Below are 21104 nucleotides of genomic sequence, written 5' to 3' on the forward strand. Positions count from 1 at the left end.
TGTTAAAATTCTCTCAACCTATGACCTGGCATCATGCTCAATGGAGTACTCACGCAGAAATAGTTCTCTCGCGTGGTTCAGGAGGAAGGCCAACAGTCAGATGCTTCTGATTTGACAAAAGGGTTGTGCAGGCCTATGACAAATATCATCAGAATGCATCATCATGCTCTTTAAAGTAATCATTAGAACAGGTATATTAAATTACTAAGGTCTTCCAATATCTCAGTAAATGCTTCATCATTTTGTTATAGTTAGCCCAAAGTGCACCAACCTGATGTAGCCTTTTGGATACAAATATTATTTGTTAATCCGGTAAGTGAGGCTTATTTATGATCAGAGAAGAATCCTTGTATAAACTACAAAGGAATACTACTATAGGAACAAATGTTGCTCAAATCAATCGTTACTTTCATAGAATAAAAGGAGAGAGGCAAAGCAAAACTAAGTAGCAGAAGATAGAACATGTTATAAAATTAGATACAAAAACTCAACACTCCATCATACAGAAGCTGAAACTTTATAATGTATAGTTTTATGAAAATTTAATCTTGAAGCTCACAACAATTTTCAATAACAATTAAATATAAACAATCAAAATTACATCATGGTTAAATGAGTGTATGTCCTAGTAGACTTGCACAAGTAAAAATAATATAAACAGCAATGCACATGTAAAGCAATATGTAGGTTAAAACTGCAGTATTAGATGTTTATTTACCTCATCAAGTTCTTCAACTTTTTTATGGAGCATACCAGAAATATAACGGATCAGTCCCCAGTGCTGCTCCTTACCAGCTTTTGTGTACAGCTCCATTAAGAGGTCATGAACAGTCAGATCAGGATGACCTTCTTGACCCACTTTCCAATCTATACCCCTGCACATTTGAACAGGTGGGTGGCGAAAGAGAAACAGAAAAGGTCATCAAAACACATATTAATCACTACCTTTAAAAAAAATCAAAATGTTTTAAAACACAATAGTCTTACTTCATGACATAGATTACGTGGCTTATTTCAACCTGTTCTTGTAAGCTATGACTCTTTTTCAACTGTTCCATCAAGGCTTTACAGTCTATTTCACCAGAGTCATCTCTAGGCAAGTCTTTTGAGGTCTTTAATGGAAACTATTATAGAATGAGAACAAGACCAAATTAAATAATTCAGATTGTTTAACTCTTTTAGTCACACAAATGAATCAAGCTCAATTAATACAAGTTGTGTACTGCATGATACTGAAAGAACAACCAAAATTCATGAGTTTAAAATCATACTTTGGCAAGCTTTGAGTTGCAAGCTTACAATTAACATATAGAATAAAACCGCAAATATTAAATGGGATACAGAGTCTGCCACTTGCAAATGCAAGTTTTGAATTGTTTTTTTTCTAATGTAAAATCTTCTTATGAGAAGTCAAAAGTTAGTTAAGTCTTTCCTGTCTGCTCTAACCATCGTCATCAGATAAAATACCGCACAAGTTCCTTCTTGTATTCATTATGCCCAAATCAGGTTTTACTTTGAATCTGGGATAATAAAAGTGCCATTGGCCATGATTTTGTCAAATCAAATCATACAAGCTTCTCAGACAATGACACCATACTACCTTTCAGTACAGACCAAGCAGTTGGTAAGACTTCTGTTACTGGTCAAGTAAGACGTCCAGGCTACTCAAAAGTACATTTTGCAACAAGTGTACAAATAACTCTAGCTGAAAGGATCAAGTCAAATCTTTGAGGTTATGATGCATTCAACTCTTTTGGCCATTGTAGTAATCAAGGCTTTACCAGGCAAACAGTTATTCACAAAGTACATCAAGGGTCCACCAGCCTCAACAACCAATCACTATCCACGTGCAGGCAGCATGGGAGTTAGGCTGATGATGCAAGTGTTGGTAGGGGATAGGGTGTTGTGGGGGGGGGGAGAGAAGGAAAGAGTACAGAAACAAACTCAAAGGGAGAACTCACAGAATGGATGGGAAGAATGCGATTAGGTTAAAAGTTGGGATAACAGAGAGCAAAAGGAGAACATAATCTATATTCCCACCTGTTAGATCATGTTCTTTCTGAGTACCACAACACCAACAGGAAGTTCCCATAACTCCCTGTATCCTACAATGTGCTGAGAAAGTGGTTTCTTTTCCACAATAGGCAGTTAGATTTTTCTAATACTTTTTGCTTTTAGGCTACGTTGCCTCTGTAAAGTGTATCTCCCAAAGCACACCATGTCACACGGCAGACACCTTATAACTACCTGTGTCATATGGAGTTCTCTGGTTTTTACATCTTAAGAAAGGGTAGCTTAAAGGCCATGTTGTTCAAGTAATTGAAATACTTGGGACAAATCTGGGTTTTTGAAAAATATTCATTAATCCTGTAATAAGCTACAACCAAATGGTATGTGAATTAAAGGCCATCGTTGCTTTCTTCACAGATAAACACAAAGTAAAAGTTAACATGCATTTAGATCAGTTTTCAAATAGGACATTACACTGTGTGTTTAATTTTGCCACAATTATTTATTGTTTTGTTTCTGACTTTACTGACCAAGGCCCCCCACGGACATTCATTTCCAATTAAATTAATAACTCTTGCGCCTCCTCAGACCAGGTGCAGATACTCTGTGGAATTTGTTGTACAAGTGTAGGACATTTATTCCAAGTTCCTTCTCCTATAATGAATTCAAAGGGCTACAGCAGGAACACACTTTTTTTTTAAATCCAAAGGCAAATCAAAAAGTTATTTACAAAATATTCTATCCAATCTGTTAACCTGTCAACATGACTCTACATCTGGTCTGCTTGTGGTGTCTAATTTCAAGCACTCCCAATATTATACTGATAAACAGAAGACATCCTAAGGTATGGACGTAAAAGAAGAATGTGTGTTAATATTGCAGCACAAATAATGAAGAAGAAATTTCATTCAATTAATAATTACCTCTGGACTGACTGAGGATGCAGATACAAGATTGAGTTTATGACGTGATTCAGATATCAAGCTGTTTGGTAGATAGAAAGAGACGTCTAAAAAAGAAAAAAAACTTGCATTTAAAATACTATATGCTATTCAGAACAAACGTTGTTCAAGTTCAGACCCATAAAATAATGTTGCTCTAGATTTTAATTCTAACATGCATCCAACATGATCAGTTCTACACAATTGATACAAACTGCACTCAACTTGGCAACCCAGTTCCGATGAATTGCTTTCTCTTACCACAGATTCTATTTTTCAGCATTTTATATTTTTATTACTCTTCATAGATCAATCTGCTTACTGAACCTTCATCAGCTCTAGAGCTATGCAATTCATTCTGCTCCTCTGGTCTTCACCCAGAACCATTTCTCCAATATCTTCTGATTTTTTTTATCATATTCATAAACTGTCCAAATGAACCTTGTTGAATGCATAGATATCCAGTAATTGTGTTGATATCTCGACCAGCTCACAAGAATTCAGTAATCCACAGGTTACAGACTAGGGGCATAAAACTAGGAATTTAAAATGGATGAAAACAGAGTTCCATCATTTAAAACCAATCAGAATTAGAATTGCTACATAATTTTATAAATTAATATGTTGAAAGGTCTATTTCATGTTACTTTTTTTTCCTGCCCTATAGGCACCAAGAATCCCAGGATAGGTAGCTCACCTCGTTTTCAATGTGAAAATAAGAAACTAAGATCACACTTGGGCACTACAATCAAAATTATCCATTAGCATGGGGCACTTTCCCATACTTGTCAAGTAAAATATGAGAAAACTTATTACCAGTCAAATATAGGGCTTTTCTTTCCCTAAGAATTAAAGCACAGTCGCCAAGTATCACTTCTAAACTGTCTGAGATTAAATTTGCATGTAGGGCCTTCTGATCTGAATAACTTACTAAAGATGTAAATATATAAGCTACTAGAGAATTTAACCATTGAAGAATTTTTTCAATGAATAATTTCCAGCTGATACATTAATGTGGATATATTGCATAAAATTAATAGGTAAAAACTGATTAATCCATAAGAATCTCCACGCTCAATTTTTGCTGTGCACTCCTACTGTAGAAATTCCTCTGCAAAGAATCTACCCATAACCAACAATAAATAAAGAAAATCATTCTGACAAGCTGTACATCCAAATGTAACTGATCAGGGGGGCTTTTGGGGTGCATTGTGCCTGATCTAGTACATACCTTGCACCAAATGTAACTGATCGGGGGCTTTTGGGGTGCTTTGTGCCTGATCTAGCACATACCTTGCATTTGCCCTCTATGCAAATCATACAGCTACAATAATTTTTGGTGATCCCATGCAACCAGTCATGCTTGATGTCTCACTGCTATGGTCACCTCACAAAGTAGAGAAGTCCAGTAGCAGTGACTGGCAATAGGCAGGGATCCCCAAGTCATTTGACATGTTTCTAAATGTCTCTGTTGGGCATAGACATTTAAAATTAAAATTAACATACATAAATAAAATAAATTCAGATTTCTTGATGCACTAATATCACTTAAACATTTCAACTCAAGAGATTGCTGAAAGTACCTTGCAAAAGTTGGCAAGAAATGACAATCTTTTTTGTGGAAAAAGTTGAAGTGCTTCAGGATGACAATATCATCTACAAAAAGTTTCAGTGATGTTGCTGTTAATTCTGAAACAGGGAAAGAGCACAGAAACTCTTCTTTGCTGAGGGTGAAGATAGTTGATAAAAACAGCACTGTATGAGGAAAAGGATATCTCCAACACATCCTAAACAAAGATGAGCCAAGAAGAAAATAGTGACTACAGATGCTGGAATCTAACACTGATGAATTAAGACTGGAACCAATGTGCTGGGAAGGCTCAATACATGCATCTCTGGGAAACAGAGCAAAACATATCAACACCAGGAAACTGGAATCAGTGTGTAGCATATTTAATATTTCAGGAATATTTGCTGATTTTGTGAACGTAATGCAGGAACACTTAAAACTGAAACTATGGTTGATTGCAGAACATTTTAAGTTCGGAATCAAAAGGAAGGAATCCATTTCAGCTGAAGTGGCTAAATTGAAAAACATGCCTGAGCATTGTCAATTCAATGATGGTCTGAGTGATGCACTGAGAGATCATTTAGTTTGTGGAATCTTACGAGAAGCATTCAAAAATGGCTCCTAACTGAAGCACAACTCACATTTAAAAGTGCAGTTGAAATTGCTGTATCACTAGAAACAGCAGCCAGAGATACAATTGAGTTGCAGTCAGGAATGAAAGTGAGCGTGAACAAAATTGCAACATCTATACAGAAACCTGCCTGGCTGAACAAATTGTATTACCATTGTGGTAGGCATTCAATATACACCAGACCAATGAAGGTTTAAAGGTGAGACTTGCAAAAAATACAATAAAGTAGCACACATAGAGAGAATGTTAGGCAGACAAAATAAATGAACTGCACATGGAAGAAGAAAAGAATAAAAGTGAAGTTGTAGTTCCAAAAAGAAAACTAATCTGCATACTATTGATGAAAAATCTGAGAATGATTAGAGTGGCACAGGACTGAAAAACCTTGGGATTTGCAATGTGAAATCTAACAATAGACAAGCTACATAGCTTACACCAGAAGTGAATGGCAGATTTATTAAAATGGAATTGGATACTAATTTGGCTGTTTTTCGGTCATTCCACAAAATTAGATTGAACAGCATTTCAAAGTTACTAAACTGAAACCTGCAAATATCCAACTAAGATTCCTCCTGTGGGAATGACAGTCGGAATAGTGAAATACAACAACCAGCAACAACCACAATGAGCTTGTATGTGGTATGAAGAGGAAATTCATCCACCATTTGTACGTCACATCCACTACAATAGTACCAACTGAAAATGAACAAAGAAAGGTACTGAATGATACCACAGCAGTGTTCAAGGACAGTATTAGAAAACTCAAACAAAACAAAGGTAAAATAGTGTTAAATGAAAATGCCACACCAAGTTTTACAAAACCTGTCCAGTTCCTTATACCATCCATTTTAAAGTAGATAGTGAACTAGATCTCACGGAGGCTGAACTCTTTCCAAAGTTGAGTGGCGCCCAAGGCAACTCCAGAGGTCCCAGTAACAAAGAAGGGTGCGTCTGTCAGGATCTGTGGTGATTTTCAGGTCACCATCAACTGAAAGCAGATCAATACCCTCTGTCCAGGATTGACAATACCTTTGAAAAACCTTTCTGGAGGGTAATATTTCAGCAAAGTGGACTTAGCTGAGGCCTATTTACAGATGGAGATGGAAGAGGAGTCCAAATTGTTTCTCACCAGTGAAACTCAAATAGCTTTATCATGATAATAGACTTCTATTTGGTGTAGCATCTGCACCTGCCTTCTAGCAGAGAGCGATGGACCAGCTGCTGCAAGGGTGTCCAGGCACTCAGTGTTACCTGAATGACATCATTGTTACCAGTGAAGATGACAAGGAACATGGAACCCATGGAAAAGGAAATACCTGAAAGAAGTTAAAGAGGACACTCTTCTTTACATATTCTTCCTAATGTAAATCAAAAGTCTTCCTATTATAGCAGAGATGATCAAAAGGGAAACCAGAAAAGACCCCACACTGTCTTATGTCTGCATGGTCACCCAAAATGGCTAGAATACACAGCAATTTCCAGCTCCCCCATTTTTACCAGTGCCAGGAGGAACTTGCCCCTGATGGGGGGTTATCTGATGTGAGGATTGAGAGTCATATTATCCAAGCTGAGAGTTAAAGTGTTGGCTCGAAGCTTTGACTGGTGGCCTGGTATAGATCAGCAGATCAAAGTTCAAAGTAAAAGTAAAAGATCAAGCAGCTTGCCAAGAGCAATGCCTCTCCAATCCTGGCCCTGGCAGAGGATTCATATGGATTTTGCCAGGCCATTCATGGGCACAAACTTCTTGGTTGTAGTGGATGCAACTACGAAATTGCCAGAAGTTCCCAATAACCTCCACTACAGCCTCGCACACAGTTCATGTATTGAGAAGCCTCTTCTCAAGGACTGATGTTCCTGAACACTTAGTCAGTAACAATGAACCATAGTTTGTTGCAGAACAGGTTTGGTCATTGCTAGAATAAGACATATCACATCTGCACTGTTCACCCAGCTACAAAAGGCTCGGCGGAAAGGCTTGTCCAGAGTCTAAAGATCACACTGCAAGCAATGTTAGTAAAACACACAACATTGACACCGAATCAGAAGCTTGCCAGTTTTCTCCTTGCATATCACAATGCTGTACACTCCACAACCAACAACTCACCAGCTATGCTGTTCCTTGTTTGTCCCTTGCATTCACTCTTGGATCTCCTCAAATCCAATCTCAGGAGGAATATACAGGACAACCAGCTAAGACATTCTGAAGGCTCCTCAAACAAAGAGGTTCGATGTTTCACAAAAAATCATGGTGAAAGACTAGAGGTGATTAAAAGTGGTACTTGGAAAGATTAAGGACAGAACTGAACCACTCTCCTACAGAGTGGAGATTGCATCTGGAGACAACACATCAATCAGTTGTGGAGCAGAGTCGATTCCTAGAGAAGAAAGGCATCCAGAGTTGTCAGAATCACTTCCTGCAGTCCCAGAGTCAAACCCTACAACCACCATGGAGGTGGCCACAGAACCTGAGATTATTTCATAGCCACAAGTTTCACCTGCCAAGCAGAGAGACTGTCCTTTTCGGAAAAGATATTATCCCACAAGAGTAAGAAATCCATCAGAGTGATTAAATATATAATGACGAGAGAGAAATACAAGATATAGGAGCAGAATTGGGCCATTTGGCCCGTTGAATCTGTTCTACCATTTCATCATGGCTGATCCATTTCCTTCTCAGCCCTAATCTCCTGCCTCCTCTCTATATCCCTTCATGCCCTGACCAATCAAGACTATCAACCACTGGCATAAATATACGTGAAGACTTGGCCTCTACGGCTGCCTGTGGCAATGAATTCCACAGATTCACCACTCTGTGGCTGAAGAAATTCCCCTTCATTCCCATTCTAAAAGGACGCCCCTCTATTCTCAGGCTGTGACATCTGGTCCTAGACTCTCCCACCATAGGAAACATCCTCTCCACATCCACCATTCAATAAGGTCACCCCTCATTCATCTGAATTCCAGTGAATACAGGCCCAGAGCCATCAAACACTCTTCAAGTGACAATATGTTACATTTTGAGTTGAGATGCATTCTCAATGCATTTTGAGTTGGAGTTCATAGTTAAGCAGGGAGGAGTGTAGTGTATTTAATATTTCAGGTACATTTAAAAATATTGTAAATGTATTGTTTTGATTCAGTATTCTTTGATGTTTACATAATTCATTATGGATTATGTTTAAGAAATATGTGAATGCCATTCGTCATTATGCAACTACATCATATGTCGGAGACTCACTAAAGAGGGGCAGAGGCATGCTACTGGCATGTTAAAACCAGTCGCTTCGGGCAGATGGTGCTTGTCAGCATGGTTGGCAGCTCATCTAGAAGGAAAACTCTGATCTCAAACTCCTGCTGCCTTGTGGCTATACCTAATCATGGGGAAGGCTTTGGGAATAAATCCTGAGGGAAAAATCAGGAGCTGGAGTCCCTAAGGCAGTCCTAAGTTGAGTTCAACTCTGACTGGCAACTCCTGCGATGTTGCTGGCACCAAACTGTAATAATTTACATTACTCTGCATTGCATATTGATTGACATCACCGAACACATTTCTATGTTTGCACACCACATGCAATGTAATTCCCTGAAACATTATACATACAGATGCCAATGTACTCTGTATTAATGCACTCTATATTAAAAAATTCTCACTCTTCTCTAAAATATGAAAGTAACGAAAGACCCAAGGGTGTTTAGTTCAAAATGGAAAGTCATTTAAAAATATTAATTAATATAAAGGCATTGAGACAGGAAACAGATTCTTATGCCTACCCCCACGTTTCTTGAAAAAATTATTACTTAAACCAGCATGTGAGCATCTTGCTTAGTCCGTACAAGAACTTAAAGTTTGGTTACCATCAAAACTCTCATAATAAAAGCTCTTTAAAAATAATTCAGTAATATCAAACTAACTTTGGATGTCAAGTTCTTTTGCTTTATGTGCCAGAGATACGACATCCCGCGTAGCATGTGCGGCAGCACGGAATCGATGCAGGCCCACTTTCTTTCCAGATGGTAGCAAAGCAGATTTTGAAGGTTTCGTCTCAAGCAGTTGGTTTAAGTACACAGTTAGCTCATCTCGGTATTCCACTGTGGTAATGAAGAACTCAAACTGAATTAGCACTGACAACAGGAACTCTAACTTTTCCAATGCTTGCATGCATAATAAGAATCCTGCAGCAGCCATGCAAGAAATTCCCTATCAACACATTGGCTGATTAAAAGGCAGGAAGCAGCTATGCACACAGTCAAAAAGTACAAATAAAAATGCTACGCGATCAAGCAGTACATAGCTTTTGATGAAGCTGCAGCTGTCTCATTGGGAAAAGCAGTATGTACAAGCACTTCACCCTACAGACGATTGAAGACAATATCCAATGGTCTGGATTTCACAGGAGCAACGGTAGCAAACACACACATCTTTCATGTTGTTGCTCTGCAAAACTGGCAACTGGCAGGAGTTGGCACATTTAAACATCAAAATCTGGAAGAAGCTGCCAGCAGTTCAATGTAGGCTGCACTGTGAAGCTGAATATATAATTATTTAATACATAGAGTACATAGAGTACGATTGCACAGAAACAGGTTCTTTGGCCTACCTAGTTCAAGGCAAATTATTAATCTGCCTGTCAACCTGCATCCAGACCATAGTCTTCCATACCCCTCCCATCCATGTACTTCTCTAAACTTTTCTTCAGCGGTGAAATCACTCATGTCCACCATTTCCACAGGCAGTTTGTTCCACACTCTCACCACCCTTTCAGCATTCTTCCTTAACCCATGACCTCTAGTTCTAGTCTCACCGAACCTCCGTGGAAAGTCTGCTTGCATAATTTTGTTTATCTCTATGAAATCTCCCCTTATTCTCCTATGCTTTACAGAAAAAATTCCTAACCTATTCAACATTTTCCTATATCTCCAGTTCTCAACTTTTGGCAGCATCCTTGTGAATTTCTCTGCACTTTCTCCAATCATATTGATATCTTTCCCGTAGGTAAATAACAATCATCAGGAGGAAACGTTGGAGATGGATTGGGCACGTGATGAGAAGAGAGGCCAACTCCATCATCAAGACAGCACTTCACTGGACCCCCGAAGGGCAGAGGAAACATGGGAGACCAAAGACAACTTGGCACCGTACTATAAAGGCAGAAATGAGGACCCTGAACCATGCCTGGGGCAAAATAGAGAAGATGGCCAAAGACAGACAGAGATGGAGAACCTTCATTGCTGCCCTAAATGCCAGCAATGTAACAGGCAGTAACTAGGTAGATAAATAGAAAATGACACAGCACTCTACATCAGCCCTCTCTGATGTCTTATACAACTCCAGCATAACATCCCAATTCCTGCACTCAATACTTTAATTTATAAAGGCCAATGTGCCAAAAGCTCTCTATACGACCTATCTACGGTGACACTATTTTCAAGGAATTACGGATCTGTATTCCCAGATCCTTCTGCTCTACTGCACTCCTCAGTGCTCACTGTGTAAGTCCTACCCTGGTTTGTCCTTCCACAGTGCAATACCTCACATTTGTCTGCATTAAACTCGATCCACATTTTTCAGCCCATTTTTCCCGCTGGTCCAGATCCCGCTGCAGGCTCTGATGCTTTGCCAGCTTTACTCGTTGTTCCCTACACTCCCCAATCTTGGTGTATTTTTAGCAAATTTGCTGATCCAGTTGACTACACAATCAACCAGATCATTGATATAAATGATAAACAACAGACCCAGCAACTGAACGCTGCAACACACCATTAGTTACAGGCCTCCAGTCAGAGAGGCAGCCATCTACTACCACTCTCTAGCTTCTCCCATGACGCCAGCGTCTAATCCAACTTATTGCATCATTAGGACGGCATGGTAGCGTAGTGGTTAGCACAATACTTTACAGGGCAGGCAACCCAGGTTCAATACCCACCACTGCCTGTAAGGAGTTAGTACGTTCTCCCCATGTCCATGTGGATTTCCTCTGGGTGCTCCAGTTTCCTCCCACAGTCCAAATACGTACCGGTTGGTAGGTTAATTGGTCATTGATAAGTGTCCTGTGACTAAGCTAGGGTTAAATTGGGGATTGCTGGGCGGTATGGCTCAAAGGCAATAAGGGCCTACTCCACGCCGCATAAATAAATAAATATTAACTGAACCATTTGAATGTGTCATGTCCTTGTCAAAGGCTTTGCTAAAGTCCATGTAGACAACATCCACTGTCTTGTCTTCATCAACTTTCCTGGTAAATTCCTCAAAAATCTCTAAGATTGGACGTACAAAGCCATGTTCATTATCCTAATCAGTCCCTAGTCCCTTAGAATACCTTCCAATAACTTACCCACTACTGATGTCAGACTCACTGGCCTCTAATTTTCTGGTTTATATTTAGAGCATTGTTTAAACAATGGAACAATATTAGCCATTTCCAATCCTCTGTCACCTCACTCATTGCTTTTGATGTTTTAAATGTCTCTGTTTGGGCCCTTGCAATTTCTGCATTAGCCTTCCATAAAATTTGAGGGAACATCTTGTTAGGCCACCTTAGATCTTATATCTTATTAATTTGACATCACGGGAATATCAGAAAGGAGATCACATCATTGCAGAAATTGACCTCCCCTAGAAAAGAATCACCTGTCAATGTCGACAACTAGATTCTACTTTAGAAAGGCTGTCACCATTTAATAGATTGTATTTCAGCATGAGGCTTTACAAGAATCAAGGAGATACAGGAATGCAAAATACAAGTGCCAATAGAAAACATTCAAACTAAAATGCAAGTTTTTAATGCAGTTTGTCTGATACTGAATGCAATAAGTCATAACATTGACATCTTTATTTCCTCCAAATTTAATCAGTGCATGCAACAAATATGTTCAAACTTTTGAACAGTTATATTCATGCAAATCAAAAGATGGAAATCAGACATGACACATTCAAATGGTGAATGCTAATACTGATATCTTAAGTGTAAGGTTGTAACCCATATTCTCAAAATGTCTTTTTTAAGACCCACAGTTCTTTTTAACATGTAATAATAATTCCAATTTCAGAATCTCAGTAAGAACTGTGTACAGTTTGCTTATTTCTGCTTTGGACATCAGCAAAGAGCATATGAAAGATGCAAGCAACATCATGACAGCTTGACACATTTCAGTTTTCCAATATGCTGTGAATAATATTTTTGTGTTTCATTTGTATATTACAAAGAACATTACAAAATAAACAACAAAGTTCAAGGCAAAATTAAATAACTCAGCTTCAAAACAGCAATGCTGCATACCATGCACCTGAAATAAAATGCACTGAGAACAAAGCTAATAACTTTCACTGAAGCATGAAGCAAAAATATCTCTCATCCATCTTTTCTTAAGAACAGACCAACTTAATGTCATGCCACATTAATAAAGGCAATGAAAATAAGTATATCAAGTCCAATCACACATAAAATGAAGAATCATCTTGGGTGCAGTGATGAGGAGAATTGTCACAGCTCATATAATAAATTCAATCCCATTCAGTACAATGAAAGAATGAGCAATTCATTTCACTTTACAAAACTGAATGACTGTCATTAAGTTCAAAGCAATTACCAAATGAAAGAGATAGCACTGGCTGCATTTTACATAAGTTACGCCAAGCATAACTTGATTCTTCAATATCAAAAAATTCATCCAACTTTTACCGTTTGTTCTCTCTCAAAACAAAAATAGTAATTACTTTCTGCTACTTATCCATTGCTTAATTCTTAATGAATCTTTTCCTTATTACAAGTACAGTATACTGTCCTGCGTAATCCTGAAATCTGAAGCATCTCTAATTTGATTTATTGAGTTAATGGAAACTGTCTCAGAATTTTTGATCTCTGGTTAACAATAAAAATTGCTTCCCATTTCTAACAATTACAGTATTCAGAAACCTTTCATGGCAAATACAGACTGTGAGATTGAAAACAAGATGAGAATTCATTTAATGAGATATTAATACAAGCCATGTATTTGGCTGCAGTAGCTGCTAGTACTCATGAGATTTTAGACATTTATCTATTTTTCAAACAATCAGCAAGGGCTCTGCTATGGTGCTGAGCACTTCATGACTGCATGGTGTTCAAGGACTCAGAAAATCTGAACAAATTCACGACGTTTGTCATTGACTTTATAAAAACAGCTGTAGACCAGTGTCCCCACAAAATCATTCAGTCATCCCTAATCAGAAACCCTTGATGAACCATGAGATCTGTGACCTGGGGAAGGCCAGATCAGTACCGTTCAGGCCTGGCGACCAATTTAAATACAAGAGGTCCAGGTACAATCTCCAGAAAGCCATCTCAAAGCTTGAAGTACATTTATTATCAGAGTATATATATATTATACAACCTTGAGATTAGTCTTCTTACAGACAGCCACAAAACAAAAAACACAATAGAGCCCATTAAAAAACCCTACACAACAAAGACTGTCAAACACCCAATGTGTGAAAAAAACAAATTATGCAAACAATAAAAAAGTAAACAAATAACACACAGAACATTAACTGCAGAAAGTGAGCCAGTCCACAGTCACAGAGCCTGTTCAGCACTTAGTTGAGTGCCAATGATTGCAGGCCACAGCTTCAGAGTCAGTTCAGCGCTGGAGGACTGAGCTGATCACCAGTCCATCCTTCACCCTCGGCCTTGACGCCTTGATTAAATCACTCAAATACTAAAAATAAAGTAAACAAAAACAAATGGAACATGAACTGCAGAGTCCCCCAAAGTGAGTCCACAGCCAGAGAGCCAGTTCAGTGCTGAAGTGAGTGAAGCTTGTGCAGTACTGAGCTGAACACCACTTCATCCTTTATCCATGCCTTGATCAAATCATGCAAATACTAAACAAAAAGGACACAAAAATACAAGGAACATGAACTGAAGAGTTCCTGAAAGCGGGTCCACAATTGTAGACCCCATTCAGCACTGAGGTGAGTGAAGCCTGTACAAGAGCCTGATAGCGACAGGGCAACAAGTGTTCCTGAACCTGGCAGTGTGGGACCCAAGACTCTTGTACCTCCTGCCCAACAGTAGTAGCGAGAAGAAAGAGAGGGGAACCCTGTCAAATGCAGGCAGACAGTGCTGAATACCTGTTCATTTTCCACTCTCAATTTTAATCGTGTGTAACACCTTGGGAAAGGTTTCACTGGTAATGTAATAGTTTTTCTGTAGCAGCAGTGTTTGGGTTATGCCTAGAGATAACGGGGGCTTTGGAATGTGCACCGTCCAATGAAGGGAGTGTTTTTTTCTTGTTGTGTGCCTGAGAATGAGGTGATCTGGATCTTTTGTTCAATGAGAGATGAACAGAGAAGACACCTGAAAGGAGAGGTTGTAGCCAGCAGGACTGAGTGGACCTGGAGTGGGGCCGGGAGTCGACGAAGCCCAGGAAAATCGATGGAGGACCAATGGAAAGGAAATCGTGAGCTCCAATGTGCACATTAAAATGGGCCCTTTTCTTTTTGTTTTCCTTACTAACCCTTTAGTCAAATTACGAACTATAAAGCTAAATTGTTTAACTGCATATGGTGTACCGTCTGTTATTTCATGGTACTGTTTTTTAACGGGGAAACCAATCACGCAGCATCCACACAAACAAGAGGTTTTGCATCTCAGATTCCACATGTTAGGTGGGGCCAGAGACTGTCTTCCCTAGACTAACGCCGTTGTCCAAACCTGAGGGTTACCCTTACTTGAGGCTTTAATCAGCACAGAGTAATGGAACCTACCGTGTGTTTGTCTTCCATCATCAGGCCTCAATGCAGTGTCCACCACCCCCCCCTCCCCTGCAGTGATGGCTGGCCCGGATGTACCTGCACAAGAATCTAGATTTTCAAATCCCCAGTAGATCACAAATGCACCAGATCGTTTAGTTGGTGCAAAATAGCATCCTTAAAAGGGAAATTACAGGCTACAGACTCCAGTTATCACAATTCAGAAGTAGTATATCTACTTGACTATCGAGTAGTTTTATGAGGTGTCTGCAAAACGTTGCTGTTAGTCGCTGGCACTATCTTGCAATCTCACGTGCAAAGTAGCAATTCCAGACAAGTTGAATCACTGAAAGATGCTCAACAGCTGTGATAGGGCTTGAATGTCATCGCCTCCCACAAAGTAAAAACAAGTGACGAAAACGTTTCTCCCAGATGAGTTCAATGTCTTTTATGCTCGCTTTGACCATCAAAACATGTAGGCACATTCATGAACTCCCACAGCTCCCAATGACCCTGAGATTTCAGTCTCTGCCAACATGAGAGCACGCTACAAGAGGGTGAACCCAGAGAAAACATCGAGCCCAGACAGGGTAACCAGACAAATATTAAAACCGTGCTGATCAACTGGCTGGAGTGTTCACCAATATCCTTAACCTCTCACTTCAGCAACCTGAGGTATCCACGTGCTTCAATTATGCCGGCGCCTAGGAAGAACATGGTACCCAGCCTCAATGACTACCAGCCAGTAGCACTTACATCCTCTGCAATGAACTGCTTTGAAAGATTGGTGGTGAAATGTATCATCTCCTGCCTGAAAAGTGACTTGGATCTGCTCATACTAGCCTGCCATCACAACAGGTCAACAGCAGATGCCACTACATTGGCTCTTCATTCAATCTTGGAATTTCAGGACAGAGAAAATGATAACATCAGGATCCTCTTCATTGACTACAGCTTAGTATTCAATGCTATCATTCTCTCAAAACTAATCAACAAGCTTCAAGTCGTAGGCCTCAATACCTCCTTTTGCAACTGGAATCTTAATTTTCTCACTTGCAGAACCCAGTCAATTTGGATTGGTAACAACAGCTTCTCCACAATCTCCATACAAACAGGTGCACCACAAGGCTGTGTGCTTAGTCCCCAGCTCTACTTAATTAATATTTATGAATGTGAGGCTAAGTATAGCTCCAATACCGTATTCATCTTAGCTGACAACTACACTGCAACTGACCGAATCAAAGGTGGTGATGAATCACCATATAGGAGGGAGACTGAAAATCCGGCTGGTATGGAAACACCAAAGTCCTTGTGCAGAAAAGCTTACAACAAGTAGTGGATACAGCCCAGTCCATCACAGGTAACGTCCTCTCCACCACTGAGCACATCTACACAGGCTGTGACATATGTCAAGGACCCCCATCATCTAGGATATGCTCTCTCTTCACTGCAGTCACATGCTCTCAGTCATCAGGAAGGTGGTACAGGGTGCCTCAAGATCTGCACCACCAGATTTAGGGGCAGTTATTACCTCTCAGCCATTAGACTCTTGAGCCTAAAAGGATAACTCCACTCAATTTCACTCACTCCACCACTGACCTGTTCCAATAACCTATGGACTCAATTTCAAGAACTCTTCATCTCATGTTCACAAAATATATTGTTTATTTATTTATTATTACTATTATTTACTTTTTTTCTCTCTTGTTGTATTTGCAAGGTTTGTTTTTTTTTGCATATTGGTTGTTTGTCCGTCCTGTCGGGCGGGATCTTTCATTGATTCTATTTTTTTTGTATTTACTGTGATTGCCTACAAGAAAATGATCCTTGGGGTTGTATATGGTGACATATATGTACTTTGATAATAAATTTACTTTGAACTTGAACTTTGAAGCTGAGCAGATTCTTACCTCTAACAATCCACTGCACACATATCGACTTGTACACAAACCATGAAGAGCTCAAATAAAGAATGTGCAATTTATCAGAAATATCCCTATATAGATGGCCTCTGGAATTTTATACATACATTGTAACCCAGAAAACAAGTTAAAATTACAGGCTGGAACCCTTAGAGAATTGTGTATTTCAAAATGCAATATCTACTTACAAATCTAATGAAACCATTGTTCTTCGCACTCTTGTAAAACAGTGCCAGCTTTTGAGTCAGCCAGCATTGGTTTTTTTGTTCCAGGGCTCAAATTTTGTTGTACTGATGAGTCAACTGCTAAAGCAGTTAGTCTGGACATCCTGTACTCAATGTTATAGGCATGCTGAGACAAAAGGATAGCCCACCTCTGCAACCTTAATGCTATCATCCTTGAAAAAACAGGTTACAATCACAGAATGACCAACAACAGCATGTGGTCATTATCAAAATATCAACGGTCTCCTTAGCAAGAAATACAATCTGTAAACGACCATCAGTTCACACCTCTCTGAGAATAATTTTTCGTTTGCTATTCTGGTTGGTGCTCCTGATGCATTAGTTTTAAAGTTCTCAACACCATCGCCTGTAACATCACCTAACTGCTGTCACAACTCCATTGCCAAATTCATCCCATGTTTTGGCACAGTTGGTGACATATTGCATGACTCACTTCTGAGGCTTTTCTTACACATACTACATTTTATACAGGTCAATGTAACCATTATGACAATCTTTCCTTAGTCACTGATAGCATCATATCAACACTGTGGCAGGTCTGGTACAAAGTAGATAAAGTACTGGATTATAACAAAAAATGAATGGCCCAGTAATACTTTTGGAGCTTTTTGGTTCTTATACAAATTGCTCTAAAAGGCCATAGTCTGCTTCCAACAACAAGTTAATGTAAATAAATTGGTTCTTTTTGAATGAACATACATTTCCCCCATTTTTGTTACAATTTTCAAAACACATCAAGTACCTTAAAGGTTTTCTTCCTCTATGCTCAATACAGAGAATTACACATTCCAATTGTCCACATCTTCTCAAGGTTTCACAAAATACCTTCTTATTTTTATTGACTAATAACATCTCACTAAATACCTGGTATATGCATCCATTGTCAATATAGAGCACTGTCAAAATTTAGATCAACGTGAATAATCAAATTTTGCTTTAACTTTGAAATCATGGTTTCTCATAATACAACCTGTGACATACGTACTGTGTGAAATGCTCTCCGTGTAATGTTCTTTCACTCAGTATAATGTAAACTTCTCTTCAATGTATTTTTTGCTGTAACCGTTTTCTTCTTTATGAACACGGCTGAAATACCACAGTTTAAGCTTGCTGGACTCCATTAAGCTATTAATATAGCAACCATGTACATTTGCCTCTACAATTAAAACAGCAGGCAGCTTTGAACTGACAATGTTAATAATGTTTCCCATCAATCTAATCTTTAAATCAGTCACACTCAAATAACCTAGCCTCTCCCTCTATTATTCCTGCCTTTGATCCAAGTGCCAAGTTTACATTAATGTTTTAAGCTAGCTAGAACACCTAATAACTTTAAGAGGGTACTTCTATAAAAATAGACATTCAAAACCTAAATCTTTAATATCAGTAACTTAGATCCACATGCAAGTTCTCAGATGCAACCCAAAAATACACTACATATGCAAAGCCACAACAGACAATTCTCTGCAAATATATTATCATTATTCATCTCTCTGGATCTCTAGTTAAGGTCACAGCTTTCCAGAGTTTCCCAAATGGCACAAGGCTTAAATGATTTTGTAACTTATCTACTTAATGGAATACCATATATCCTTCAAGACACAGTTTCAGTATGTCCATACATTGCCTCATTGCATCCTTGCCCACTACTTCAATAACATTTTTTACCCCGTCCCAACCCAAAATTCCATCCTTCCCATGCATTATTTGAAAGCTCCTGTGCCTTGTTGTAAGACTGAGGTTTCCAATACAACCAGTTTGTTCCTGGCCTGCCATTATGCATTAACTAAAACAAATACTCAGCTTGACTTTTTAAACTGTACTCATTTTTCCCATGTGCTGTTTCTTCCCTCATAAAGTTTTGTACTTCTTTAGTAATTAATAAACACAATCTTTATGAGTGACAGTATAAGAGCAACAAAGAGTGCTCACAGCCATTGTACAATAGAATATGTAGTCCCAGTAGATTATCCGGGCTGCTGAGTGGCATTAGGCTCATTTGTACCAAAGTACTGGAGCAAAATTTTCTCTTAAGCTCATGTATTCCTGTGACTTATTCAACTGATGTTTGTCTTGGCCAAAACAATACATTCCCAATGTGCTCAAGCCTTTTTAATCTGGGTGTACTTGCTAGAAAAATGAAGATAGGCCAGTCTAAGCCCAAGAGGCTGTTGATTAACAAAACCAAACTAGTCGAGTAGGAGGTGGAGGGCATAACCCTACCTCCATCAACCCCTGCTTCTTGCCTAATTCCATTGGCTCCAGACTCCTCACCAAACTGGCCTGTGAAGAATTTCCAAAAATCAAAGAATAACCAATAATAACGGAATATCTGATGGGGCAAAATGCCACGCGGTCCATCTCAATCACAGCTTATCAAAAGACTAGTGAGAAAAGAATCCAGCTCAGAAAATGACATAATAATTAACAAGCATTCCTAAAAGAATGAATAAAAAGGAAAACCGACTGCTAAAGTCTAGGAAAGTACAAGTTATCTGGCAACAAATGAGCGGGAGGACAAAGTCTCATCTGCTGTTGCCAAGCAAGCACTAAGCAGTCATAATTTGGTGTCTCTGTTTAAAATATTCTTAACTAACGCATAAATAACAACTGAAATAAAAACTGTTACTTCCCCAAGTCATCAGACTGATCAACACCTCCGGCCAGTAACCCCGCCCCCCCATCACCACTACTTTATTATTTCCTGTCAGTCAACTTACGTACAGATACTCCTGTGCCTAGTGTTATATTATGTATATCCAATCTAAGTATATAAGCTAATCTTATGTATTTACATTTATTGTGTTATTTCTACTTATTGTGTGTTTTTGCTGCATCAGATCCAGAATTACAATTATTTTGCTCTTCTTTTACACCTGTATACAGAAGAATGACAATAAAGAATCTTGAAACACTTTATAAATGATTTTAACTGTTCATCATCCACACAAGTACACAAAAACTACAAAGGAGTATTTTGTCCACCCTTCCATGTCGATGGAAATAATGATTTAATAATCTTCAAAATCCAAATAAACCTAAAACACTAATAAAGATTTCCACTCATCGCACTTAATTTAAAGGAACTTCAAATTCATAAGACTAAGGTAGTAAAAGATGCATATATTTGAAATAATGTTCAAGATCCTGAATAAAATTTCTTTGAACTTTATGCAGACATCCTTCATAAAATCTTAATATAGCAAAAATGATCTAACCCTTTAAAAACTATATTGTTACACAAGTATCTGATTTCATTGAAATTGATGTCAGTATCAGCATATATCTATATGATTATAAAAAATGGGAATCGTGTAGATCCTCATCCTTACCCCAAGATCTAAATCCATAAAATCATGCAGGTCCTCCACCATTTGTAGTGAATAGGACGAATCAAATCAGTTATCAAAAGTCTTACCATTAGGCCCAACATCCATAAAACTGAGTCGTGTGCAGCATGAGGTTACCAACAATGTTGACAAATTGGCTGCATGAACTCTGCAAACAAGAAATATATTACGTTTCTATTATCTTAACTCTTAATCAAGCCATCAAAGTTACACAGCCATTTAAATTTGAGTGACTTTATCATTTCTAAAGGTGAAATAAAGTACTTAGAAGCTACTAAAGCACAAGTCAGAAACTGTGTATGCATTGTTCCCAAGCTTTAACTAGATTGAATTTGGAAAATGAAAATGAAAAATCATGTGCCTATTTCACAAATCAGCGAATCAACAAGATGACCGAGATGTGTTGTTTGTTTGTCTGGGAACAGTAAGGATTGGAATATTTGTGTTATTTAAAGTTCAGGCCAAAAGTTACGAGCTATATAGGCTAAAACAACTTGGTTTCAATTTAAAGCAGGAAAGATCTAAAACATTGTCATCCACAGCCCATATAAAGATAGGAGAAAACAGTTGTGTTATGTATACTACTGTGCTTTACACCTTGGTTCGAAGAAATGTTGTCTCATTTCTATATACATTATATGGTTCTATATGTTACATACATGTATATAGTTAAATGACAATAAACTTCACTTGACAACTTGTGAT

General features: G+C 38.5%; 1 protein-coding gene across 3 annotated transcripts in view; it reads right to left on the bottom strand.

Annotated features, from left to right (window-relative positions):
- Window positions 1–21104, bottom strand: part of phka1a (phosphorylase kinase, alpha 1a (muscle)) — a 158345-nt gene that overhangs the window by 38821 nt on the left and 98420 nt on the right. For 2 of the 3 annotated variants that reach the window (XM_063060650.1, XM_063060649.1), the window contains exons 18-23: window positions 20468–20547; window positions 9065–9241; window positions 2934–3019; window positions 988–1124; window positions 719–875; window positions 54–133 (exon numbers count right to left, since the gene is read on the bottom strand). In XM_063060650.1, the coding sequence (XP_062916720.1) occupies window positions 54–133; window positions 719–875; window positions 988–1124; window positions 2934–3019; window positions 9065–9241; window positions 20468–20547 (717 nt within the window). The remainder of the gene's footprint in view (window positions 1–53; window positions 134–718; window positions 876–987; window positions 1125–2933; window positions 3020–9064; window positions 9242–20467; window positions 20548–21104) is intronic. The other variant, XM_063060651.1, reaches the window with a different exon arrangement.

The sequence above is a fragment of the Mobula hypostoma genome, chromosome 10 (assembly GCF_963921235.1).
Source record: "Mobula hypostoma chromosome 10, sMobHyp1.1, whole genome shotgun sequence".
Taxonomy (NCBI): domain Eukaryota; kingdom Metazoa; phylum Chordata; class Chondrichthyes; order Myliobatiformes; family Myliobatidae; genus Mobula; species Mobula hypostoma.